This window comes from Chiloscyllium plagiosum, chromosome 1 (assembly GCF_004010195.1).
Source record: "Chiloscyllium plagiosum isolate BGI_BamShark_2017 chromosome 1, ASM401019v2, whole genome shotgun sequence".
NCBI lineage: Eukaryota > Metazoa > Chordata > Chondrichthyes > Orectolobiformes > Hemiscylliidae > Chiloscyllium > Chiloscyllium plagiosum.
The window spans coordinates 133910306-133933239 of NC_057710.1; the positions used below are offsets into that span (position 1 = coordinate 133910306).

The 22934-nt window shown below is 39.4% G+C and overlaps 1 protein-coding gene across 1 annotated transcript in view; it reads right to left on the bottom strand.

The window, feature by feature from the left end:
* larp7 (La ribonucleoprotein 7, transcriptional regulator) overlaps positions 1-22934 on the bottom strand; it is a 38681-nt gene that overhangs the window by 13659 nt on the left and 2088 nt on the right. Inside the window, exons 2-9 of the mRNA XM_043697556.1 lie at positions 18292-18501; positions 18106-18206; positions 14748-14831; positions 14034-14198; positions 13649-13751; positions 12898-13254; positions 12609-12747; positions 6717-6871 (exon numbers count right to left, since the gene is read on the bottom strand). Of these exons, the coding sequence (XP_043553491.1) occupies positions 6717-6871; positions 12609-12747; positions 12898-13254; positions 13649-13751; positions 14034-14198; positions 14748-14831; positions 18106-18206; positions 18292-18493 (1306 nt within the window). The 5' untranslated portion in view covers positions 18494-18501. The remainder of the gene's footprint in view (positions 1-6716; positions 6872-12608; positions 12748-12897; positions 13255-13648; positions 13752-14033; positions 14199-14747; positions 14832-18105; positions 18207-18291; positions 18502-22934) is intronic.

The following is a 22934-nucleotide window of genomic DNA, read 5'->3' on the forward strand; positions in this document are numbered from 1 at the left end:
GGCAGTTCATTCTGCACACTAACTACTCTCTGTGCAAAAATGTTGTCCCTCATGTTCTTTGTAAATCTTTTTCCTCTCACCTTAAAAATATGCCTCCTAGTTTTGAACTCAACCACCTTAGAGAAAAGACTGTTAATATTCACCTTATCTATACCCTTTATGATCTTATAAACTTCTGTAAGGTCAACTCTCAACCTCCTACACACCAATGCAAAATGTCACAGCCTTTCCAGTCTATTTTTATATCTCAAAACCTCATTCCCTGCAACATCTCGTAAATCTTTTCCAAACCCTCTCCAATTTAATAATATCCTTCCTAAACAGGGTGACCAGAACTGCACACAGTACTTCAGAAGAGGCCTCACCAATGTCTTTACAACCTCAACATGGCATCCCACCTCCTATTCTCAAAAGGTCTGAGTAATGAAGGCAAGCTTGCCAAACATCATCTTAACTACCCTGTCTGTCTGTGACACAAATTTCAAAGAATTACGTACCTGAACCCCTAGGTTTCTCTGTTCTACAACAATAACCAGGGCCCCATCATTAACTGTATAGGTCCTGTCCTTGTTTGTTTTACCAAAATGCAATACCTAACATTTATCCAAATTAAACTCTATTTCCCATTCCTCAGCACACTGACCGAGATAGAGACATAGAGATATTGAGCATGGAAACAGACTCTTCCATCCAACTCATCTATGCAGAATATATCCTAAATTAATCTAGTCCCATTTGGCAGCAATTGGCCCACATTCCTCTAAACTCTTCCTATGCATATACCTATCCAAACGCCTTTTAAAAGTTGCAATTGTACCAGAATCAAGATCTCTTTGTAATCTTAGATAACCTTCTTCACTGTCCACTACACCACCAATTTTGATGCCATCTGCACATTTCCTAACCATGCCTCCATCCAGATCATTTATATAAATGACAGACAAAAGTGGACCCAGTACCAATCCCTGTGGACACCAGTGACCATAGGCCTTCAGTCCAAAAAAGAACCCTCCACCATCACTCTATCTCCTACAGCCAAACCAATTTTAAATCCAATTGGCAGAGCCTCCCGGAATCCTTTGATCGAACTTTACAAATTAGTCTACACTGTGGAATCTTATCAAAGAAATAGAGAGAGAAATACAGCATGGAAACAGATCCTACGGTTCAACTTGTCCATGCCAACCAGATATGCTAAATCAATCTAATTTCATTTGCTAGTATTTGGACTCCACTACCCCTGTGGAAAAGATTTTGGTTATTCGCCCTATCCGTGCCCCTCATGATTTTATAAACCTCTATAAGGTCACCCCTCAGCCTCCAATGGTCCAGGGAAAAGAGCCCCAGGCTATCCAGCCTCTCCCTACAGCTCAAGCCCCCCAACCCTGGAAACATCCTTGTCAATCTTTTCTGAACTCTTTCAAGTTTCACAGTGTCCTTCCTAAAGCAGGGAGACCACAATTGCATTGCTAATCAATGTCCTGTACAGTCTCAGCATGACCTCCCACTCCTATACTCAATACACTTACCAATAAAGGAAAACATACCAAATGCCTTCTTCACTATCCTGTCTATCTGCGACTCCACTTTCAAGGAACTATGAATCTGCACTCAGAGACCTTGTTCAGCAACACTTCCCAGGACCTTACCATTAAATGCACAAGTCCTGCCCTAATTTGCCTTTTCATAGTGCAGTACCTCATATTTATCTAAATTAAACTCCATATGCCACTCCTGAGCCCTTTGGCCCATCTGATCAAGATCCTGTAGATAGGATACTCTGAGGTAACCTTCTTCATTGCCCACTGAAGTCCAAATAAACAACACCTACTCTTCTACCTACACTGTTTTTGGTTACATCCTCAAAAAACTCAATAAAGTTTGAGAGAGACAATTTCCCTCGCAAAAAACCATGCTGACTATCCTTAATCATTCTCTGCCTTTCCAAATGCATTAAATATTATCTTTCAGAGTCACCTCCAATAAGGTGCTGAGATATTTGTATCATCGATAGTCACAGGTGAGATGCCAGAAGACTGGAGCTGGCAAACGTGGTGCCACTGTTTAAGAAGGGCAATAAAGACAAGCCAGGGAACTATAGACCGGTGAGCCTGACCTCGGTGGTGGGCACGTTGTTGGAGGGAATCCTGAGGGACAGGATGTACATGTATTTGGAAAGGCAAGGACTGATTCGGGATAGTCAACATGGCTTTGTGCGTAGGAAATCATGTCTCACAAACTTGATTGAGCTTTTAGAAGAAGTAACAAAGATGATTGATGAGGGCAGAGCAGTAGATGTGATTTATATGGATTTCAGTAAGGCATTCGACAAGGTTCCCCATGGGAGACTGATTATCAAGGTGAGATCTCATGGAATACAGGGAGAACTAGCCATTTGTTTACAGAACTGGCTCAAAAGTAGAAGCTGAAAATGTGTTGCTGGAAAAGCGCAGCAGGTCAGGCAGCATCCAGGGAACAGGAGAATCGATGTTTCGGGCATAAGCCCTTCTTCAGAAATGGGCTGAATTCCTGAAGAAGGGCTTATGCCCGAAACGTCGATTCTCCTGTTCCCTGGATGCTGCCTGACCTGCTGCGCTTTTCCAGCAACACATTTTCAGCTCTGATCTCCAGCACCTGCAGACCTCACTTTCTCCTCAAAAGTAGAAGACAGAGGGTGGTGGTGGAGAGTTGTTTTTCAGACTGGAGGCCTGTGACCAGTGGAGTGCCACAAGGATCGGTGCTGGGCCCTCTACTTTTTGTCATTTACATAAATGATTTGGATGCGAGCATACGAGGTACAGTTAGAAAGTTTGCAAATGACACCAAAATTGGAGGTGTAGTGAACAGCGAAGAGCGTTACCTCAGATTACAACAGGATCTGGACCAGATGGGCCAATGGGCTGAGAAGTGGCAGATGGAGTTTAATTCAGATAAATGTGAGGTGCTACATTTTGGAAAAACAAATCTTAGCAGGACTTATATACCTAATGGGAAGGTCCTAGGGAGTGTTGCTGAACAAAGAGACCTTGGAGTGCAGGTTCATAGCTCCTTGAAAGTGGAGTCGCAGGTAGATAGGATAGTGAAGAAGGCGTTTGGTATGCTTTCCTTTATTGGTCAGAGTATTGAGTGCAGGAGTTGGGAGATCAGGTTGCGGCTGTACAGGACATTGGTTCGGCCACTGTTGGAATATTGCATGCAATTCTGGTCTCCTTTCTATCGGAAAGATGTTGTGAAACTTGAAAGGGTTCAAAAACGATCTACAAGGATGTTGCCAGGGTTGGAGGATTTGAGCTACAGGGAGAGGCTGAACAGGCTGGGGCTGTTTTCCCTGGAGCGTTGGAGGCTGAGGGGTGACCTTATAGAGGTTTACAAAATTATGAGGGGCATGGATAGGATAAATAGACAAAGTCTTTTCCCTGGGGTCAGGGAATCCAGAACTAGAGGGCAAAGGGTAAGGGTGAGGGGGGAAACATATAAAAGAGACCTAAGGGGCAACTTTTTCACGCAGAGGGTGGTGCGTGTATGGAATGAGCTGCCAGAGGATGTGGTGGTACAATTGCAACATTTAAGAGGCATTTGGATGGGTATATGAATAGGAAGGTTTGGAGGGATATGGGCCGGGTGCTGGCAGGTGGGACAAGATTGGGTTGGGATATCTGGTCGGCATGGACGGGTTGGACTGAAGGGTCTGTTTCCATGCTTACATCTCTATGATTCCAAGTTACCCATCACCAATGTCAGACTCACAGGTCTAAGTTTTCCAGGGTTCTCTTTACAGCCCATTTTAAATTAGGCATAACATTATCCACCTTCCAGTCCCCCGGAAACTCATGTGGTTATAGATGATGTGAATAGTTCTACTAGGGACTCCGCAATTTCCTAACTTCCCACAAAATCCTAGGATAGACTTGATCAGGTTGCTGAGATTTATCCACCTTTATGCCTTCTAAGAAGTATTTTTAAAAAAATCACTATTTGTTTGAGTTCTCTAGCCTCTATTTCGTTTTCCACAGTAGAAACTGATGTGAAATGTTCTTTACTATCTCTCCCATCTCTTGCTGTTCAACACACCAAAACAACCTTGCTGAGCTTTCAGGAACCCTATTCTCTCCTTAGTTGCTTCTTTGCTCTTAATGTACTTAGAATCACACAGATGTACAGCACGGAAACAGACCCTTCGGTCCAACTTGTCCATGCTGACTAGATATCCTAACCTAATCTACTCCTGATTGTTATAGCCCTGTTAGACTACAACCTGGTGTTGTGTGATTTTAACTCTAATCTAGTCCCATTTGCCAGCCCTTGGCCCAAATCCCTTTAAACCCTTCCTATTTATGTACCCATCCAGATGCCTTTTAAATGTTGTAATTGTATCAGCATTCACCACTGGCAGCTCATTCCATACACGCACCACCCTGTGTGTGAAAAAGTGGCCCCTTATATCTTTTGCTATAAATTATGTGCCTCATGGTCCTGCTTCACAATGACCTGATGAAGGAACAGCACTTTGAAAGCTAGTGCTTCCAAATAAACCTGTTGGACTATAACCAGTTGGTAGGAGAAAGTGAGGACTGCAGATGCTGGAGATCAGAGCTTAAAAATGTGTTGCTGGAAAAGCGCAGCAGGTCAGGCAGCATCCAAGAAGGAGGAGAATCGACGTTTCGGGCATAAGAAGGGCTTTTGCCCGAAACGTCGACTCTCCTGCTCCTTGGATGCTGCCTAACCTGCTGCGCTTTTCCAGCAACACATTTTTAAGCTATAACCAGTTGTTGTATGATTTTTACCTTTGTACTACCCAGTCCAACACCAGCACCCCCAAATCATGCCAATAGTTCAAAACCTCCAACCCTGGCAACATCTTTGTAAATCACAGATCTTACTTATTACTTGTATTAGCAAGGGCAGGACAAGAGGGGCACAATAAAAGAACTGCAGCATATGCCTCTGCTGCCTGTTCTATCCACTTTTACTATACCCATCTCACAGAGCCACAAAGCTATTCAAACAAGGATTGTGCTGAGAGGCCTCACATAAAAATTACTGTTATTCCCTTACGTACCCACCAGCCAAGTTTTGAATATACATTTTACAAATTGTAATTATAATATTAACACTGAAACAACTTCCAAGGAAATCATGAGGTCTACCACACAAAGTGTACAAAAGATTCAGTTCTTCCATGCAGGTAAGGCAACTGTAAAATTGTATCACATGCACCATTTCAGTAACACCTTTAACACCCTTTTCACTGTCTAGGGAGAGTTAATGGCACCTATTTCACATTTCTCAAACCTGTAAATTAGCTGGCATTATTCATTGCTCAAGCATTGCAGTTTAAATTAACTAGTCCAGATCAGCTTTTCAAAGTTTAATGTTGGATCATTATTGTACCTCATAGCTAAACAAAACCAATCCGGTTGATTTTCCTTGGGAATTTCTGAAAAAACGTTGGTTTCTAAGGCTTAAAAATTAAACAACTAGATAAATAGCCAAGACACCAACTTATGTTGAAAATTAATGTAGATTTTATTTTCTAACTGAAAATCAAAAGCTTCTAATATCTCTGTAGCCACTTTTTTGGCTAAATGCAGAACACTGTTAGTAATACTCAGTGTACATGAATGTAATTATGTCTATTTCTGTATTTGGACAACCAAAATTGACCTATAAGTAGCACCTTAATTTTGTCATTAGTAATGTTTTCCCTTGAGAATAATGGACGCAAATAGTTTTGGAGTGGATCACATAGCGCACAGACTTACCTCAGCAGTAAACCTGAATTATAAATGCCAGGAGATGTTTTAATTTGATTAGCCCTTCCCAATATGTATTTGGGCTTTGATCAAATTCAATAATCATTTCTATTGTGAGTGGCTCATGTCTTGATATTTAACAATCACATAGTTTGTGCAGTGTACAAGATGTATAAAGTGGTTTTGTTTTGGTCAAAACTTGGAAATTGGGAGATGGGACTTAGCCCTTAATTGAACACTTAATTGGCCATTTGATCTGCCATCTTTCCAGACGCTGGCAAAAATGCTACAAAGAATTGGGACATCTTCCTGACTCCTCCTTGTCTATCCTTAAAGGTCAACAGGTTTATTTGTAGTACTAGCTTTTGGAACGCTGGTCATTCGTCACGTCTGATCATCCGTCACGTCTGATCATCATGACAGCTACCTGGCAAGCAGCAGCGCTCCAGAAGCTGTTACTTCCAAAAAAAAACCTGTTGGACTATAACCTGGTGTCCTGTGATTTTTAACTTTGTCCAGATCAGTCCAACACTGGTACCTCCACATCATATCCTTTAAGGGGTATGGCAAATTCTACCTTGGGGTCTAACAGAACACTGCTGCATTGTCCATTCATTCTTCGATTCTTCCAGCCCTCTCACCCACCCAAGTGTCATTAGCAAATTTGGATAGCATAGCACAGAGGGAATAGAAAAAAAGAAAGAAGTGCACCATTACAGCATTTTTCATAAGACCTTCAAGTATTCCACAACTAATGAAGTATTGTTGGAAGTGTAGACACGGTTGCAACATAGGAAACCACAAATGTAAATAGCTTGTCACCAGTAACGGCTCTAATAACTTTGCAGATGGAAAATAAATTAAAGCGTGCACAAATAATTACTACACACATTTCAATATAACTGAGCAATTTCTATGACAAAATACCTTTTAGTATGATCTAACACATTCACAGAAACTAACCATTATTGTTTTCCAGTTCTTGTCTGCTTTTGTCAGTCACATCCATCAGTTCTCCATCATTTTGCTGTTTGATTTGAAGCATAGTTTTCTTTAAACTGGACATGCTGGATTTCTGAAGCATTAAGTACTCTTGCTTCAAATCCATCCACTCTTTCCTGGCAAAACAATTATATGCATATTTAATATATAGTCTTTACAATTTTGTTACAGCACTCCGACTGCGAAATACACCCCCTTCAACAATTCTCTCAAGATCAGTATGGCAGAAAAAAAACCAGTTTCAGTTTCTCACCCACCATCTCTTACCCAATGCAACCATTTTGTTCTTATGGATGAATCTTGTAGGTCAGTAATGGTGGATTATTCAACCAGGCATCAGGTCCAGTTGGGTTAAACTGGATTGTGCTCATCATAAGCTAAGATTGGCAGAGAATCTTTTAGAGTTACCAATTCAAAATAAACAGATGGAAAAAGAACAGTATAAAAAATGATGATTCACATTTGAATTTTTCTTTGCTACTTCTTAACATAGACTGAAAAACCACAAAGACTAACCACCTCAAACAGACAGGACATTTAGGAAAACAAGAAAATTGATTTCCACTTCAAAAAGCGATGGCTTGGCAGTCAATTAACTTGGGTAATTGCTGCACAACATGCCCTTAAAAACTAGATGGATCAATTTAAAAGTTGGTATTTGGCAATCCTTAAACATAAATTCTTTTCTCTGCTATATCGCAGGGGCACCCAGGTTAAAAAAAAAATGTAGCTTTCAGAGAATTAGTCATCTTGCCCAGATTTAGCCTTGGTAAGGTTCTGTCAGATCACTCAGAACATTTGACTGATACATTACAATTGTAATGGCTCAAAGTATGATACAGAGATAAATATTAATTTTGATTAATAGTTTCACAAGAACATGAAACCCTTGTCATTATATATGCTGCCTTACAAAGGTGACTTGACATTTCACTCAAGTTACTAAATTCAATAGCTTCTGAATTTATGAAAACACAGCACACATCATTCTACCGTCCTGAAAAAAGATTAATCATCAGTAAAAAAAATCCTCAGTGAGACTTGCTGAGTAAGAAATAGAAAAGAGATCACAGGAGAACTCCTGTGAAACACCATAGTGTCACAGAGATGTACAGCACGTGAACAGACCCTTCGGTCCAACTCATCCATGCTGAACAAATTTTTTTTATTTCAAAAGTATACTTTATTCATAAAATACTTTGATGATCTGTACAACTGGAAATGCCATACATATGTAAACATTCCATTTGTTTGCATACCAAAAACAGAGTAATCAATATCCTAAGTTAATGTAATCCCATTTACCAGCATGTGGTTGATATCCTTCTAAACCCTTCCTATTTATATACCCATCCAGATGCCTTTTAAATTGTACCAGCGTCTACCACATCGTCTAGCAGCTCATTCCATATACACACTGCCCTCTATATGAAAAAGTTGCCCCTTTGGTCCTTCTTAAATCTTTCCTCTCTCACCCTCAACCTATGCCCTCTAGTGCTGGACTCCCTCACCCCAGGGTCATAATGAGAGTTTCAGAATTTTGACTCAGTAATGAAAGGGCAGCAATATGTTCAAGTCATAAAGGCAGGTGACTTGAATGCATTTGTGTTCTCATGCAGCTGCTGATCTTGTCCTTCTGGCTTGCACAACGAATTGGTTTGAGCATTTTGCAGCAATTTACTGTTGATAGAAGACATTTCTGTCAAGGTGTTTTCATTCTAGAGCTTGCAGTTTTTTCAAGGTACAGGATGGTTATGAATTCCTTTGTCAAACTGATATTGAGTTTACAATTTTACTGCAGTTGCAATCATTCATACAAGTGTAGATTGTTTCACCTACCTAACATGCACAGTAAAAATTGGAGTAGCTTTAGGAGCATCAAGATTTAAAGTGCTTCAGAATTCACTCTGACCTTCTCCATTTCTACTTGTATGACATTGCATTCATTACAACAATTGATGATTTAATTTATTTGAAGTTGGAATGCTCTACATATATAAAAATTGTCCTTTGCTCCAAACCATGGCCTGAATTTCTGAAGGATCCAAAATATTAACTCTGCTCCCTCTTCACACAAGCTACCAAACCTGCTGAATTTTTCTAACAATTTCTGTTTTCATTCCTGAGTTTATTGCCCAGCTCTAATTTTGCAGAGTGTAGTTAAGAGTCTACCACTGTGTATCTTGGAGTCACATGCACACCGGACCAGATAAGGACAGATTTCTTTTCACAAAGGGCATTAGTGAACCAGATGAGATTTTTTTTTAAACAATCAACAGTGTTGACTTGGGTGTTCTTGGGTTGGCATTTTATTTTAGATTTTTTCAAATTTCCCATCTGACCCTTAACACCAGAACATTAACCTGGGGTTCTGGATTACTAGTCTGGTGACATTTCCAATATGCCACTGCCTCCCTTTTCACACACATTATATAACTGACAGCAAAATTATTAGAAAACATTCAACATGGTAGCTTAGACGCCTGTTTGGAAAGAAGCCAATCTGCAACTTACAGTAACATTGTTTAACTACTCCTTCTGGAAAGATGCATGAGCACAGCTGCTGTGGCTCCAAGACTGTTTGTCCCCCCTTAGATATTTTAAAAAAGGTCAGTATTTACTGTCTTTTTGTAGCTGCATAACTGAGACTGTCAACTGCAAATGAAAATCATGCATTTCAACTTTAGATTACATTACATTTTTAGATTACATTACATTACAGTTGGAAACAGGCCCTTCGGCCCAACAAGTCCACACCGACCCGCAACCCACCCATACCCCTTACCTAACACTACAGGCAATTTAGCATGGCCAATTCATCTTTGGACTGTGGGAGGAAACCGGAGCACCCGGAGGAAACCCACGCAGACACGGGGAGAACGTGCAAACTCCACACAGTCAGTCGCCTGAGGCGGGAATTGAACCCGGGTCTCTGGCGCTGTGAGGCAGCAGTGCTAACCACTGTGCCACCATGCCGCCCACTAACTGTACAACTGTGACGCACTACACTTTGATTAATCAATATTATTGCATGCCCCTTGGTTTTGGTATTTATCATCAACATATTGTGTGAATATTTTTAATTTTATTAGCGTTACTTGATACAAACTACTTGAATTCCACATTTGAATGTATGTTACCTGCTCCTGATGATGGGAGAATAGAATTTAGCTCAGTTGTGATGCCTCCATAGTCAAACAGACTACCATGTTAACTGAAAAGGCTATCTGCAGTTTTACTGTCTCTAGCATAATAAGAGCCACTTAGTGAAACAATGGAAGATTCTTACTAATTCATAGATAAGTTGAAAAAATAAGAAAATGTAAAATACTGGGACACCATCAGTTTATAGCTGTCCTCATAGAATTAAACATTTAAAAAGTGCTCTTACATGGGTATGGATTGTAGCGTAGGTTAGTGAGGTTCAGTGTTTTCATGATTAGGATTAATAAAACTATATTTCATATATCAGTTGCAGAGGATAAAGAATCATATGGATTAATTAATGCAAATTACAGATATCAGTTTCCCTCACTGCATACTCTGGACTAACATTTATTTAATGTAACAAACCTCAACAATTACAATCTTATTCAACATCTTCTATCATGATGCATAGTTAACTTTAGTGTATTTTCTAATGTTAACTATTCAATCAAGTTTCTGTTTCACAAATTATTAGGACAGCACAAAGATGTTTCATCTCAAGTTATTTATTTTAAAACATGCAAAATATTTTACTCAGAAATGTTTAAGATTTGCACTTTGAAAAAGATTATAAATGAATGTTAGACAACTCCCTTCTTTCAATAATTAACTGCAAATGTTCAGAACAACATCCAACAGAGCCACATTGTCTAGAAAAAAAATGTGTGTTAATATACAATTGTGTAGACTATCTTAATACCATTAAAGAAAAGGAGATACTGCATTAAGAACAGTCAACCTTCTGGTAATGACACCAAATGTTGCTAATTACAGCTTATTAACATGCCAGAACCACCCACTGAGGTAAACAAGTTTAGATACATCACGTAAACAAAAGAAATTCAAATGACCAGCCTGCTTAGAAAAGGTACCTCATTTAAATCACTTTATCTGGGAGAAATATAAATACCAGCAGACTCTAACAATCATTTAAACTGGACAAGAGAAGAACAGCAGGAACATACAGGCAAGAATGATCTGAGTGCAAGTATATGTGCTTTAGATTGTGGTTTTGTAACTAGCATTAATTCACAATGGTGGAAGAATTTTGAATGGGTCCCCTGTTACGTCAACATTGAAGCCTTTCTGTGATTTAAAAGTTGAGTAAGTGCTTTCATGTTGAAGTGGCAGTGGATTCAGTTTTCCTCAATTTTTTAAAAACATTTCATTGGAAATGGGGATTTCTGATGTGTAACTTGTTTTCTGACAAGACTTATTGCATTTTAATATGGGAAACTAGTTCATTCCTTCTGTCTGGTGTTGGGGGGGAGTTGGGGAGGATTAAGAAATCTAGTTTCAGTTGTATTCCTTGATGCACAAGGTGGATAGCAGCTACAGTGTACCACCACTGCAATCGTGCAATGCTGTTTTTTTAAACACTGGTATTGCACTTCAGCAATGGTGATATACTGTCCAGTACCATCATGAAGGCTGCTCACAATCCTATCTGCAGCTTAAAAATGCATCAAGAGTTTAGGGCTGTTGGAATTGGGTGCGGAGCCCATTTCACCCCAGCAAACCTGAATTAACCTGTTTTCTTTTTGTTCACAATGTTGCTGTTGCTAGTTACTCCAACAAGTGAAGCTTGCTGTTGGTTACATTAGTAAGTACTCACATGTTGGAATCTCTAGTTTACAGATTTTAACATACAGAAGGTGAGTCCCAAGTTACTACGCAAGCACCTTTTTCAAACACCTTTTTCAAAATGTGAAATTTGGGCTCTTGTAAGTCACAACAGAATTTTAAAATGTACACTGCCCTCCAGACTTGTTGTTTCAGAGATCCTAATATGCAAGCACTTGCTGTGTATTCTATAAATAAGTGCTTATCATATTGGGATTTCTGCTCACAACTGCAGCCTACGGATCCAACTACCCATAAAAACTAATTAGTGATTTAATGCTGGAAGTCAAAAGTTCCATCTATTGCTCAGATTGATGGTACTAGGGGTGACACTAGTGTAGTCCAAGGTAGTTGAGATACTAAATTGTCTAGAGGCAAAACTTGCGAGATACTAAATTATCTAGGGCAACACTTGCTTTTATGGAACCTCTAACATGTGAGTACTTGTCTTTTATGTTCAAGTAAGTGCTCTCATGTTGGGATTTCTACTGCACAGAAGCACCACCAAGTTAATGAAAAAATTGTAAAATTTTGTTCTGACTGGTTTACAGTATATTTAATGTTCCAGTGGTTACATGGAAGACTGTGGTGGCCAAGAACTCCTAACATACATGCACTTCCTGTTAATTAAGTAAGTGCTTTTATGTTGGGATTTCTTCAACACACACTGCAGCAATTAGAAGCAACTCTTCCAATGAGCATCGCTTGCTGATTTTTAAAATTGTGATGTGGAGCCTCTAACACGTGAGAACTTGCTATCATTGGAAGTAAGTGCTCACTTGTTGGGATTTCTACTTCACATTACACACACTAGAGAATATGTAGTTTTGAAGCACCAACATGGAAAACTTGCTGTCAATGCTGTAAAGTAAGTGCTTCATATTGGTGTTTTAAAATGTACAAATCTGCAGCAGACTTAGGGCCAGTTAAAACTTGAAAAGAGGATGTATCTTGGAATTTGTTGGAAGTGGCAGATTTATTGGCAAAATAGAAATATAAAACATTTACAATGTTCTCACTTACTTGGATAGTACTCTCAGAGGAATAACTTCTTCTTCCACCTTGTGCCTATCTTTGTGTTTCTTTTTCCTTTTTCTCTTGCTTTTTGATAGGGACTCATCCTTCTTGTCTCCAGAACCACGCTCATCCTCTGTTGAAATATCTTAATAAAAATTGGAATATAATTCGTAAGCAAAACAGTGCGGGTAAATGGAACATGCTTTTAAAGTTGTTTATAACCAATATTTCAGATTGACCTTGGAAAAGATTTTCTAACAAAGCAAGTTTCAGGATGAATTAAAAATTCCCACACCTTTAATGTCTTTTTCACTATCTGTCTTCTCTTTTTCTCTGTCACTGATTTTTCTTATTTTTGCAGAGGATCCTTCCCCCAGTTTTCCAGGACTACTTCGTTTCCGCTTTCTCCGACTGGTCTCTTCGGTTTTATCTCGTCTCCGTGATTCACCTTTTGATTTATTTCTGCTGAGGTCTGCAACATCAGTTTCTGAACAGTCGGATGTCACTCTGCTTCCTTTTCCTTTGTCCAGGCTGTCGACATTTTTGGTGTGGGACTGTTCCATTGGCTCTGCAGCTGGCTGGTTACAGTTTTCTGATTTTCGAGGTTTCTTTTTTTTCTTTTTCTTTTTCTCATCTGTACTTTTGTTTGTATCTGTTGCAGATTTTAAAAACCAGAACATTTTTAAAGTAATTTGGTTTTTTATATTTAGATTAGATTACATTACAGTGTGGAAACAGGCCCTTCGGCCCAACAAGTCCACACCGACCCGCCGAAGCGTAACCACCCATACCCCTACATCTACCCCTTACCTAACAGTACGGGCAATTTAGCATGGCCAATTCACCAGACCTGCACATCTTTGGACTGTGGGAGGAAACCGGAGCACCCGGAGGAAACCCACGCAGACACGGGGAGAATGTGCCGCCCACCGTTTATCTGCACTTTTGTATCTCATCTGTACTTTTTGTCTGTTGCAAGAACATTTTAAAAGTAATTTAAGTAACTTCAATCTTGGTTAACTAACTTCAATCTTGCGATCACCTACCAGTGTTGTCAGTGGAGCTGAACACAGGAACTGGTTTGTTTTTTACTGTTTTGGGAAAGACTCCAGGCTTTCGTGGTGCATCTTCTGGAGGATTATTTAATAGCTTGGAAGAAACAAAATCAAGAAATATATTTCACAATGTACATACTTCAAAATAAAACATTTGCTCAGTTATGTATTGTCGTGTTTTGAATTTAAGCAACTGCATTGTTCAACTTGACATGTTAATAGGATATAACATGCACATGTTATATCTGCGTAAGTTTGTGTGGTACTTGGTGAATTGGTACACAAGTAGAACCATCCTGTCCCAAAGAACCGCCCATCAAAATTATGTATAAAAACTTTGTTGTTGCAATATAATGCTATGAAAGTAGTCTTTCACCTCAATAGCTTTTTGAGCTCCCGATACAGTTTCAAATTCCACAAAGGCAAATCCTTTCGGGTCACCAGTTGTTCTGTAGCGAGGGATGCTGATGTAGACCACATTTCCACATTTACTGAACACTCTGTCTATCCAACCATGTGAAACACTTCTGGGTAGCAACTCCTTTAAAAATAACATGAGACGGAGATTTAAAAATGAGCTGGTGAAACGCAGCATCAGAAGAAACTGGACTAATACCTGCCCATGAGCAGAAGGGTCTACAATTTTGCCAATAACATCAACCTAATTTCAGAAGGGCTATATTCCCACCCACAGTTGTGATCACAATGCAAATTAATGAAACTGTAAGTAAAATTGATTCACTTTATAATTGTGGATTTAAAGGGTGAACAATTGTTGTTCATCATTTTCTGCACTGGCAGTGTAACTATGAAGATTTAAGCATTTGCTGCCTCACAATGCCATGGACCCTATGCACATTTTCCCATTGTCTATTTCCTCCCACTTCCTCCCACAGTTGCAAATTGGCTGGGTGGATAAGCCATGGAAAATATGAGATTAGCCATGGAAAATATGAGATTGTGGGCATAGGAGGGGGGAGGGGGTGCAGACTCAAAATGGGCCAAATGAACTAAGTGAATCTTTTGATTCTTCCAATCCCCATCACTCCCATTAGAATGAATGCCTCTTCATACAGATACTTATACTCACCACATAAACTGTGCGGTCATTAACATCTTGTGGCTGATCTCCCAAGGCCATACGGCGCCTTAATTTTGTTCCTTCTATGTTCAGCTAAAGCAAGGCAGTTAAAAAGCATGTTATGTAAAAGCATTAAAAAAAGGGAAGCATGGTAATACCCGAGATGATTTATATTCACAATGTCATTAAATGTCACAAGCTGATTTACGAAGCTATGCTGCATCTTTCTTGCTCCTTGAGTGGCTTTATTGCTCTTTGTTGAATGTTGCACCTGAATTTTAGTTCTTATGAGTAGTCGACTCAGATGAAATGCACCAGAGGGTACTAGACAAAAGGGACGGCAAGTTTTAAATGTGAATCTCCATAAAGGGGAAAGAATAAGTACAAGCAAGTCTGTTCACCATTGTGGAGAAAATTTTAGAACCAATAAGCTTGGGCAACACTTCATGGCATTTGAAAAAAATATTGGGCTAATAAACTAGGCTGTAAAATCAAGATTTGGAGGTGCCAGTGTTGGACTGGGGTGGACAAAAAGTTAAAAATCACAACACCAGTGGGCGGCACGGTGGCACAGTGGTTAGCACTGCTGCCTCACAGCGCCAGAGACCTGGGTTCAATTCCTGCCTCAGGCGACTGACTGTGTGGAGTTTGCACGTTCTCCCCGTGTCTGCGTGGGTTTCCTCCGGGTGCTCCGGTTTCCTCCCACAGTCCAAAGATGTGCAGGTCAGGTGAATTGGCCATGCTAAATTGCCCGTAGTGTTAGGTAAGGGGTAAATGTAGGGGTATGGGTGGGTTACGCCTCGGCGGGTCGGTGTGGACTTGTTGGGCGAAGGGCCTGTTTCCACGCTGTAATGTAATGTAATCTAATCTAAAACCAGGTTTATTTGGAAGCACTAGCTTTCAAAGCGCTGCTTCATCAGTTTCTTCAACCTACTGATGCGGTGTTCCAAAAGCTCGTCCTTCCAAACAATCCTGTTGGACTATAACTGGTGTTGTGTGATTTTTAACAGTAAAATCAAAATATTGTGGGTGGTCGACATTTGAATTCAGGATAAAGTGCCACAGAAACTGTTCTGAATAAGTCATTAAACTTGAAATGTTCACTGTTTCTCTCTCCACAAATGCTCCCACGCCAGTCCTGCTGAGTTTCTCTGATTTTATTATAAATGAAAGTCATAGATGATTGTAATATGACAAATAAAGAGATTTTCCAGTAAGAGAGGGCTCAGTAACCATAAAATGTGGACTTTTAAGATCTCTAGTTGAATGAGAGGATGAATGCAGAAAGCTTTTTTTAATGCAATGAGTTTTATGAGGAGTAATTTCCAAGACAATTTGGAATTTAGTTGAAGAGAAAACATGTACAGGAGTATAGCAAGAGAGAAATTAATTGCATAGATCTACCCAGTAGCCAACACTTGTACAACTGTTTCCTTCTCCGCTGTATCATTCCATGTGTGCTTGAATGCGCGACTTTGTGTTTAAAAAGTCAGTAGTCAAATATTTATATTTCCCATTGTCTAAGGCTTTGGACACATTTTAATGGTGTCCTACTTTAAAATGGCTCACTGTAATGCTACAAAGTAGAAGTAAAGTTGCAATAGTCCCAGAGGACTACAGGGCATAAGCACAAAGAAAAGCTCTTTGATTTTTTTTCGGTTGCAAAATATTTTGAGGAGTTGATAATCAAACTGAGCTACCACTGAACATGTCTTTGTAAACAGTTTATAATGCATAATAAAGGGGGCAGGCCCGGACAGTTTAGTCACAAGAGTAATCTTGGACTCTGATCTTCAGCTCCAGACCCCAAATGATTACAATCCCAGGTAAACTAACGTCTCAGCTGATAATGGTGCTGACTCACATTGTTAACTGAATCCTCTAATCTAATTCTGTTGATTTCATTAGCACTTGCACCTTAAATACAAATATATTGTTGAACCCAGAAGTTTGTCTTTGGAAAATACTCTCACAATTGTTATGCCATTCTTAAAATTCTTTATCTGGTCTAATATTGTTGTTACCTCTTCATTTCCTGCGACATTGGCAGCATTTCTGATCAACATTGATGCAAAGTACAGAATTTAGTATGCTGCAAAATCAAGTTTTACTCTACAAAATAGATGTAACTTAAAATCTTGCTTAGTACTTTTACATTTGATTACTCCTTCTCAATTTGTCACAGTTCCCCAAATCTTCTTATGAAAATTAAAAACTCTACTTTGCTTCCCAGAACCATATCAAACAATGCCTCATGTTTTTCTGACCTAGGGCTTCATAAAGGAAGTCTTCAGGAATTTCTACGACTTCTTCCTTTGTAAGGATTATCCCAATATAGACCACGACATTAGCAATGACAAATTTTGATCTAAAATCTTTTTAGAATTTGTTTCTCCATCTCATTCTTGCCAATTTTTGGCATCTATTATACATCTAACACAACCGCTCCTTAATTCTAATCACATGGATAAAAAAACCGAGACTATCTCACCTTTGTCCAATGTTGAGAGAAAGTGAGGGCTGCAGATGCTGGAGATCAGAGCTGAAAATGTGTTGCTGGAAAAGCGCAGCAGGTCAGGCAGCATCCAAGGAACAGGAGAATCGACGTTTCGGGAAGGGCTTATGCCCTTCTAAATGAATAGTTTATTCATTACAATTGCTCAATCCCCAACTTCCTTGAATCAAAATTTTTATTGCCAAGTTTCAGGTGGCAATCAATGGCTCCAGTATAACCATCTAATTCACCACACCATGTGCTTATACACAAAACTGATGGCCTTAAATTCGCAACCTGTCTGCACTCTCTTCTTTTTGAGCTTTTCCCTATTCTAGTGCCCTTGCCTATTGGCTTTTTGCTCCTTTCTTCATGCTTCATTAAAAAGACTATTTCAATACAGAAAGTTAACACTATAGCACAGCAGAGAGGAAGTCTTTCACCATCAGATGACTGCTTTTGAAAATGAATGTACAAGCTGGATGTATATAATAATGTTATGCATCATTTGGAGAAAGCGAAAGTGTCTAAGCAATGTTCCCCTTACCTTACTGAAGCTGCCCATCAATTTGTCTTCACTTACAATTATCTCCCTGCACTTTAATGTACCAACTTTAAAAAGTGTGCTGCTCCAGCCTGAAAGCCCATCCCATCCTGTCTCAAAATCGTATCTTTTCAACCATGCTTTCAATTTCTGTCTTTCTGGCACAACTTGCAATCTCTTCAAATGCATCTCTAGATCTTTGTCTGTCTTTACAAAAAGTTGCAATTTAAGTTTTCTATAAAAGCAAAGTGACTGCAGAGCTTGTGCTGACAACATGAGGTTGGAGTTAGCCTTTAGTCATAATATAAAATGAAGGGATTCACACTTACCTCAATAACATTTGAGTCTTTTAACGCCCTTGCTATTAATTTTACATCTGTCGTTAGCTTTTTCATTTTGTTGAATGTTGTCAGCACGGAAATGTCAACATCTGCGGAGTCAGAAAATCATTAGACAGTACACAGATAGTTAAAAGATTTATGTATTTAAACCATGGGTATATAGTTATTACTCACATCCATCTCTGGACTTCTGAATCAGTTCCTGAAGGAATTGGTCTTTGTGGAGGTTCACATCACCAAACCAAAACTCAACCTGTTTTTTAATCTCAGAAAGCACTTTGTTGACCCTTGACCTTTTCTTTTTCTCCGTTTCCTTTGTCTGAATACTGGATTCAGTCCGTGTTGTCTCACTCTTTGCTTTCTCTGTCTCTCCCATGTTCAGAACTGCAAAACAACAAACTATTAGTAGAGAAAATACTTGTGTCAAGCTTATTACAATAAATAATTATGAAACACAAATGCTAACAAGACAGAGGAAGGCATACATTAAGAATAACCAGAATACTAAGGAAATGTTTCAGTTTAGATTTTTTAGATTAGATTAGATTAGATTACAGTGTGGAAACAGGCCTATGAAACACAAATGCTAACAAGACAGAGGAAGGCATACATTAAGAATAACCAGAATACTAAGGAAATGTTTCAGTTTACTACAGTGCAATAGGAATACAGTACTATCTATCACCAATGCTTCAGCAAAGACTGACTGGTTTTCTTGTTTTTATAACATAACATCATATAAACTGATCTTTCTACATACCAAGTTATAAGGGAAACCAGCTTAGCATTTGAAATATAATACAAAAAAACTGCACTGAGAGTACTGTATCACTTAAAAAAGGACATAAATTAGTAATCAGCAATAGTGCAAAGCTGGCAAGAGCAAATTGCAAGTGCTTACAGTGTCAGAGCTGGTTGGACCCAATCAGCAGCACAGTTACACAGATCAGCGGCTAACCCAACTCAGGTGTACAGTATTCAGTTCTGAACACTACACATTAGAAAGTGTTTAGAGTCATAGAGACGCTAAAGTTTGCTTTCGCAAAATGCAGCACCTCGCATTTATCTAAATTAAACTCCATCTGCCACTCCACAGCCCAACGGCCCATCTGATCAAGATCCCGTTGTAATCTGAGGTAACCTTCTTCGCTGTTCACTACACCTCCAATACAGATCATGTCTAGCTCTGCCCTCATCAATCTTCCTTGCTATTTCTTCAAAAACCTCAATAAAATTCATGAGACAGTTGAGAAAAGAAGTGAGTCAAACAGTCAAAGCAGGCAGGAACAAAGCCGATAACAAGGTAGGACTGATAAATTAAACTACATTTATTTCAATGCAAGAGGTCGAACAGGGAAGGCAGATGAACTCAGGGCATGGGACTGGGATATCTTAGCAATTACAAAAACGTGGCTCAGCGATGGACAGGACTGGCAGCTTCACGTTCCAGGATACAAATGCTCAGGAAGGACAGAAAGGGAGGCAAGAAGGAGAGGCGTTTTTGATAAGGAATAGCATTACAGCTGTACTGAGGGAGAATATTCCTGGAAATACATCCAGGGAAGTTATTTGGGTGGAACTGAGAAATAAGAAAGGGATGATTACCTTATTGGGATTGTATTATAGAGCCTCTAATAGTCAGCGGGAAATTGAGAAACAAATTTGTAAGGAGATCTCAATTATCTGTAAGAATAATAGGGTGGTTATGGTAGGGGATTTTAACTTTCCAATCATTGACTGGGACTGCCATAGTGTTAAGGGTTTAGATGGAGAGGAATTTGTTAAGTGTGTACAAGAAAATTTTCTGATTTAGTACGTGGATGTGCCTACTAAAGAAGCTGCAAAACTTGACCTACTCTTGGGAAATAAGGCAGGGCAGGTGACTGAGGTGTCAGTGGGGGAGCACTTTGGGACCAGCAACCGTAATTCTATTAGTTTCAAAATGGTGATGGAAAAGGAGAGATCAGATTTAAAAGTTGAAGTTCTAAATGGGAAGGTGGCTAATTTTGATGGTATTAGGCAAGAACTTTCAAAAGTTGATTGGGGGCAGATGTTCGCAGGTAAAGGGATGGTTGGAAAATAGGAAGCCTTCAGAAATGACATATCGAGAGTCTAGAGAAAGTATATTCCTGTTAGGGTGAAGGAAAGGCTGGTAGGTGTAGGGAATGCTGGATGACTCAAAAAATTGAGGGTTTGGTTAAGAAAAAGAAGGAAGCCTATGTCAGGTATAGACAGGATAGATCGAATGAATCCTTAGAAGAGTATAAACGCAGTAGGTGTATACTTAAGAGGGAAATCAGGAGGGCAAAAAGGGGACATGAGATAGCTTTGGCAAATAGGGCTAAGGAGAATTCAAAGGGATTTTACAAATACATTAAGGAGAAAAGGGAGAGAATAGGGCCCCTCAAAGATCAGCAAGGCGGCCTTTGTGTGGTGCTGCAGGAGATGGGGGAGATAGTAAACGAGTATTTTGTATCAGTTTTTACTGTGGAGAAGGACATGGAAGATAGAGAACGTAGGGAAATAGATGGTGACATCTTGAAAAATGCCCATATTACAAAGTGCTGGAAGTCTTGAAACGCATAAAAGTGAGTAAATCCCAGGGCCTAATCAAGTGTACCCTAGAACTCTGTGGGAAGCTGGGAAAGTGATTGCTGGGCAACTGGCTGAGATATTTGTATCGTCAATAGTCACAGGTGAGGTGCCGGATTATTGAAGGTTGGCTAACGTGGTGCTACTTTAAGAAAGGTAAGGATGAGCCAGGGAACGATACACCGGTGAGCCTGACATCGGTGGTGAGCAAGTTGTTGGAGGGAATCCTGAGGAACAGGATGTACATGCATTTGGAAAGGCAAGGACTGATTAGGGATAGTCAACATAGCTTTGTGCATGGGAAATCATGTATTTATTGTTCTTGAAGAGGTTGTAATGCAAATTCACCAGAATGAAACTGGGCTAGAAGATCTACTCCCTTGAAATTTGATTACATGTTGAACTAACTGATCTGTTTAAGATGATTGAAAAAATTTTGTAGGGTAAATAGAATGAAACTATTAGATCTGATGAGAATGTTTGGAAGAAAGCAAGTAAATTTAGAGTAGAGTAGAACATTCAGGAGTGATATAATCAAGTACTTCACACAAAATAATAGAAAGATAGAACTCTTTCCTCCAGCAGGCTAGGATTTTTTTTAATTAGGTAATAGTATTAAGGGTTACAGAATAAGGCAGGAAGATGGGACATGTTTCAGACCAGTCATGATCTAATTGAACAGTGGAATAGGTTTGAGGACAGAGTGGCCTACGTCTGTTCCTCTGTTTTGGACTTGATCCAATTTTCTTTTCAATTAAAGCTAATGGGACTAACTGACTTTGTACGTAGGGAGCAAAACGTTGGTATGTGACTTCCCCTGTATGTTCTTAAAATGTGTTGCTGGAAAAGCTCAGCAGGTTAGGCAGCATCCAAGGAGCAGGAGAATTGACGTTTCGGGCATGAGCCCTTCTTCCTGAAGAAGGGCTCATGCCCGAAACATCGATCCTCCTGCTCCTTGGATGCTGCCTGACCTGCTGCGCTTTTCCAGCAACACATTTTCAGCTCTGATCTCCAGTCCTCACTTTCTCCCCTGTATGTTCCTGTGAATCTGGAACAAGGACAATATACCAAGAGGCTAGCAAACATACTGACATATAAACATACAAAAGAGTGATATTGGTGAACCCTTGGGGAGGTGGGAACATATACATTCTAATTTTTAAAAATATGCAAAAGAAATTAACAATTCAAGTTAGCCACTCCAACTAAGAAAATATTCTGTTGAATAAACAGCTGGTTACTGGTATGGCTACACTATCTCGTAACTGGAGGTTCACAATTCCATTGTGTATTCAGTAATGTTTGCAAGGAGTGTTCTTTGTGAGGGACCTCTGTGAATCTTTTGGCCCATCTTTCTTCTCTCCACCAACCGCCCAAATGTGGCAAGTTGCAAACAGTGACTCAACAGCAAACAGATCAAACGTCACACATAATGGAGAGACAAGCACATGGTAACAAAGGAGAAAATAAGATATACATGTCAAATTTTATTTTCAGATATATGTTGGAAATCATAGTAGGAAAAGAATAAAACTTTACTGTTCTGTAAATAATACTACAAGTTCATAACTTCTGCACATACTTATGATATAGCACAGGTGGCTATTCAGCCCATTGAGCTTACAGTAGAGCTAGGAGAAAGCACTTACAGTAGAGCTAACCAATTTCACTTTTTTTTAGATTAGATTACATTAGATTACATTACAGTGTGGAAACAGGCCCTTCGGCCCAACAAGTCCACACCGACCCGCCGAAGCGCAACCCACCCATCCCCTACATTTACCCATTACCTAACACTACGGGTAATTTAGCATGGCCAATTCACTTGACCTGCACGGGAAACTTCACACAGCCACTTGCTACTCTTTCCCAGCAGTTCTGTAAATACTGTACTTTTCCTTTCAAACATTTACTTAAATTTCTTTTGAATGCAAGTACCTAATCTACAGTACATTCGAGATCACAAATAGCTTTATAAAAATGCTCCCTCATATTGCCTCTAGTACATTTGTCTTTCACTTGAAATCTGTGCTGTCTGGTTACAGAGGCTTTGTCATTCATAACAGTTTCTCTTAGTTGCACTATCAAAGGTATTCATGACTTTGAACACATCTGTCAAATTTTAACTGTCTCTGCTATAAGGAGGAGTGCTCCTGTAATCAAATTGATAAAGATAAAACATTTGTTGCTGTTCTCTTTTAAAAGAAAGTGTCCATAATTTTGTA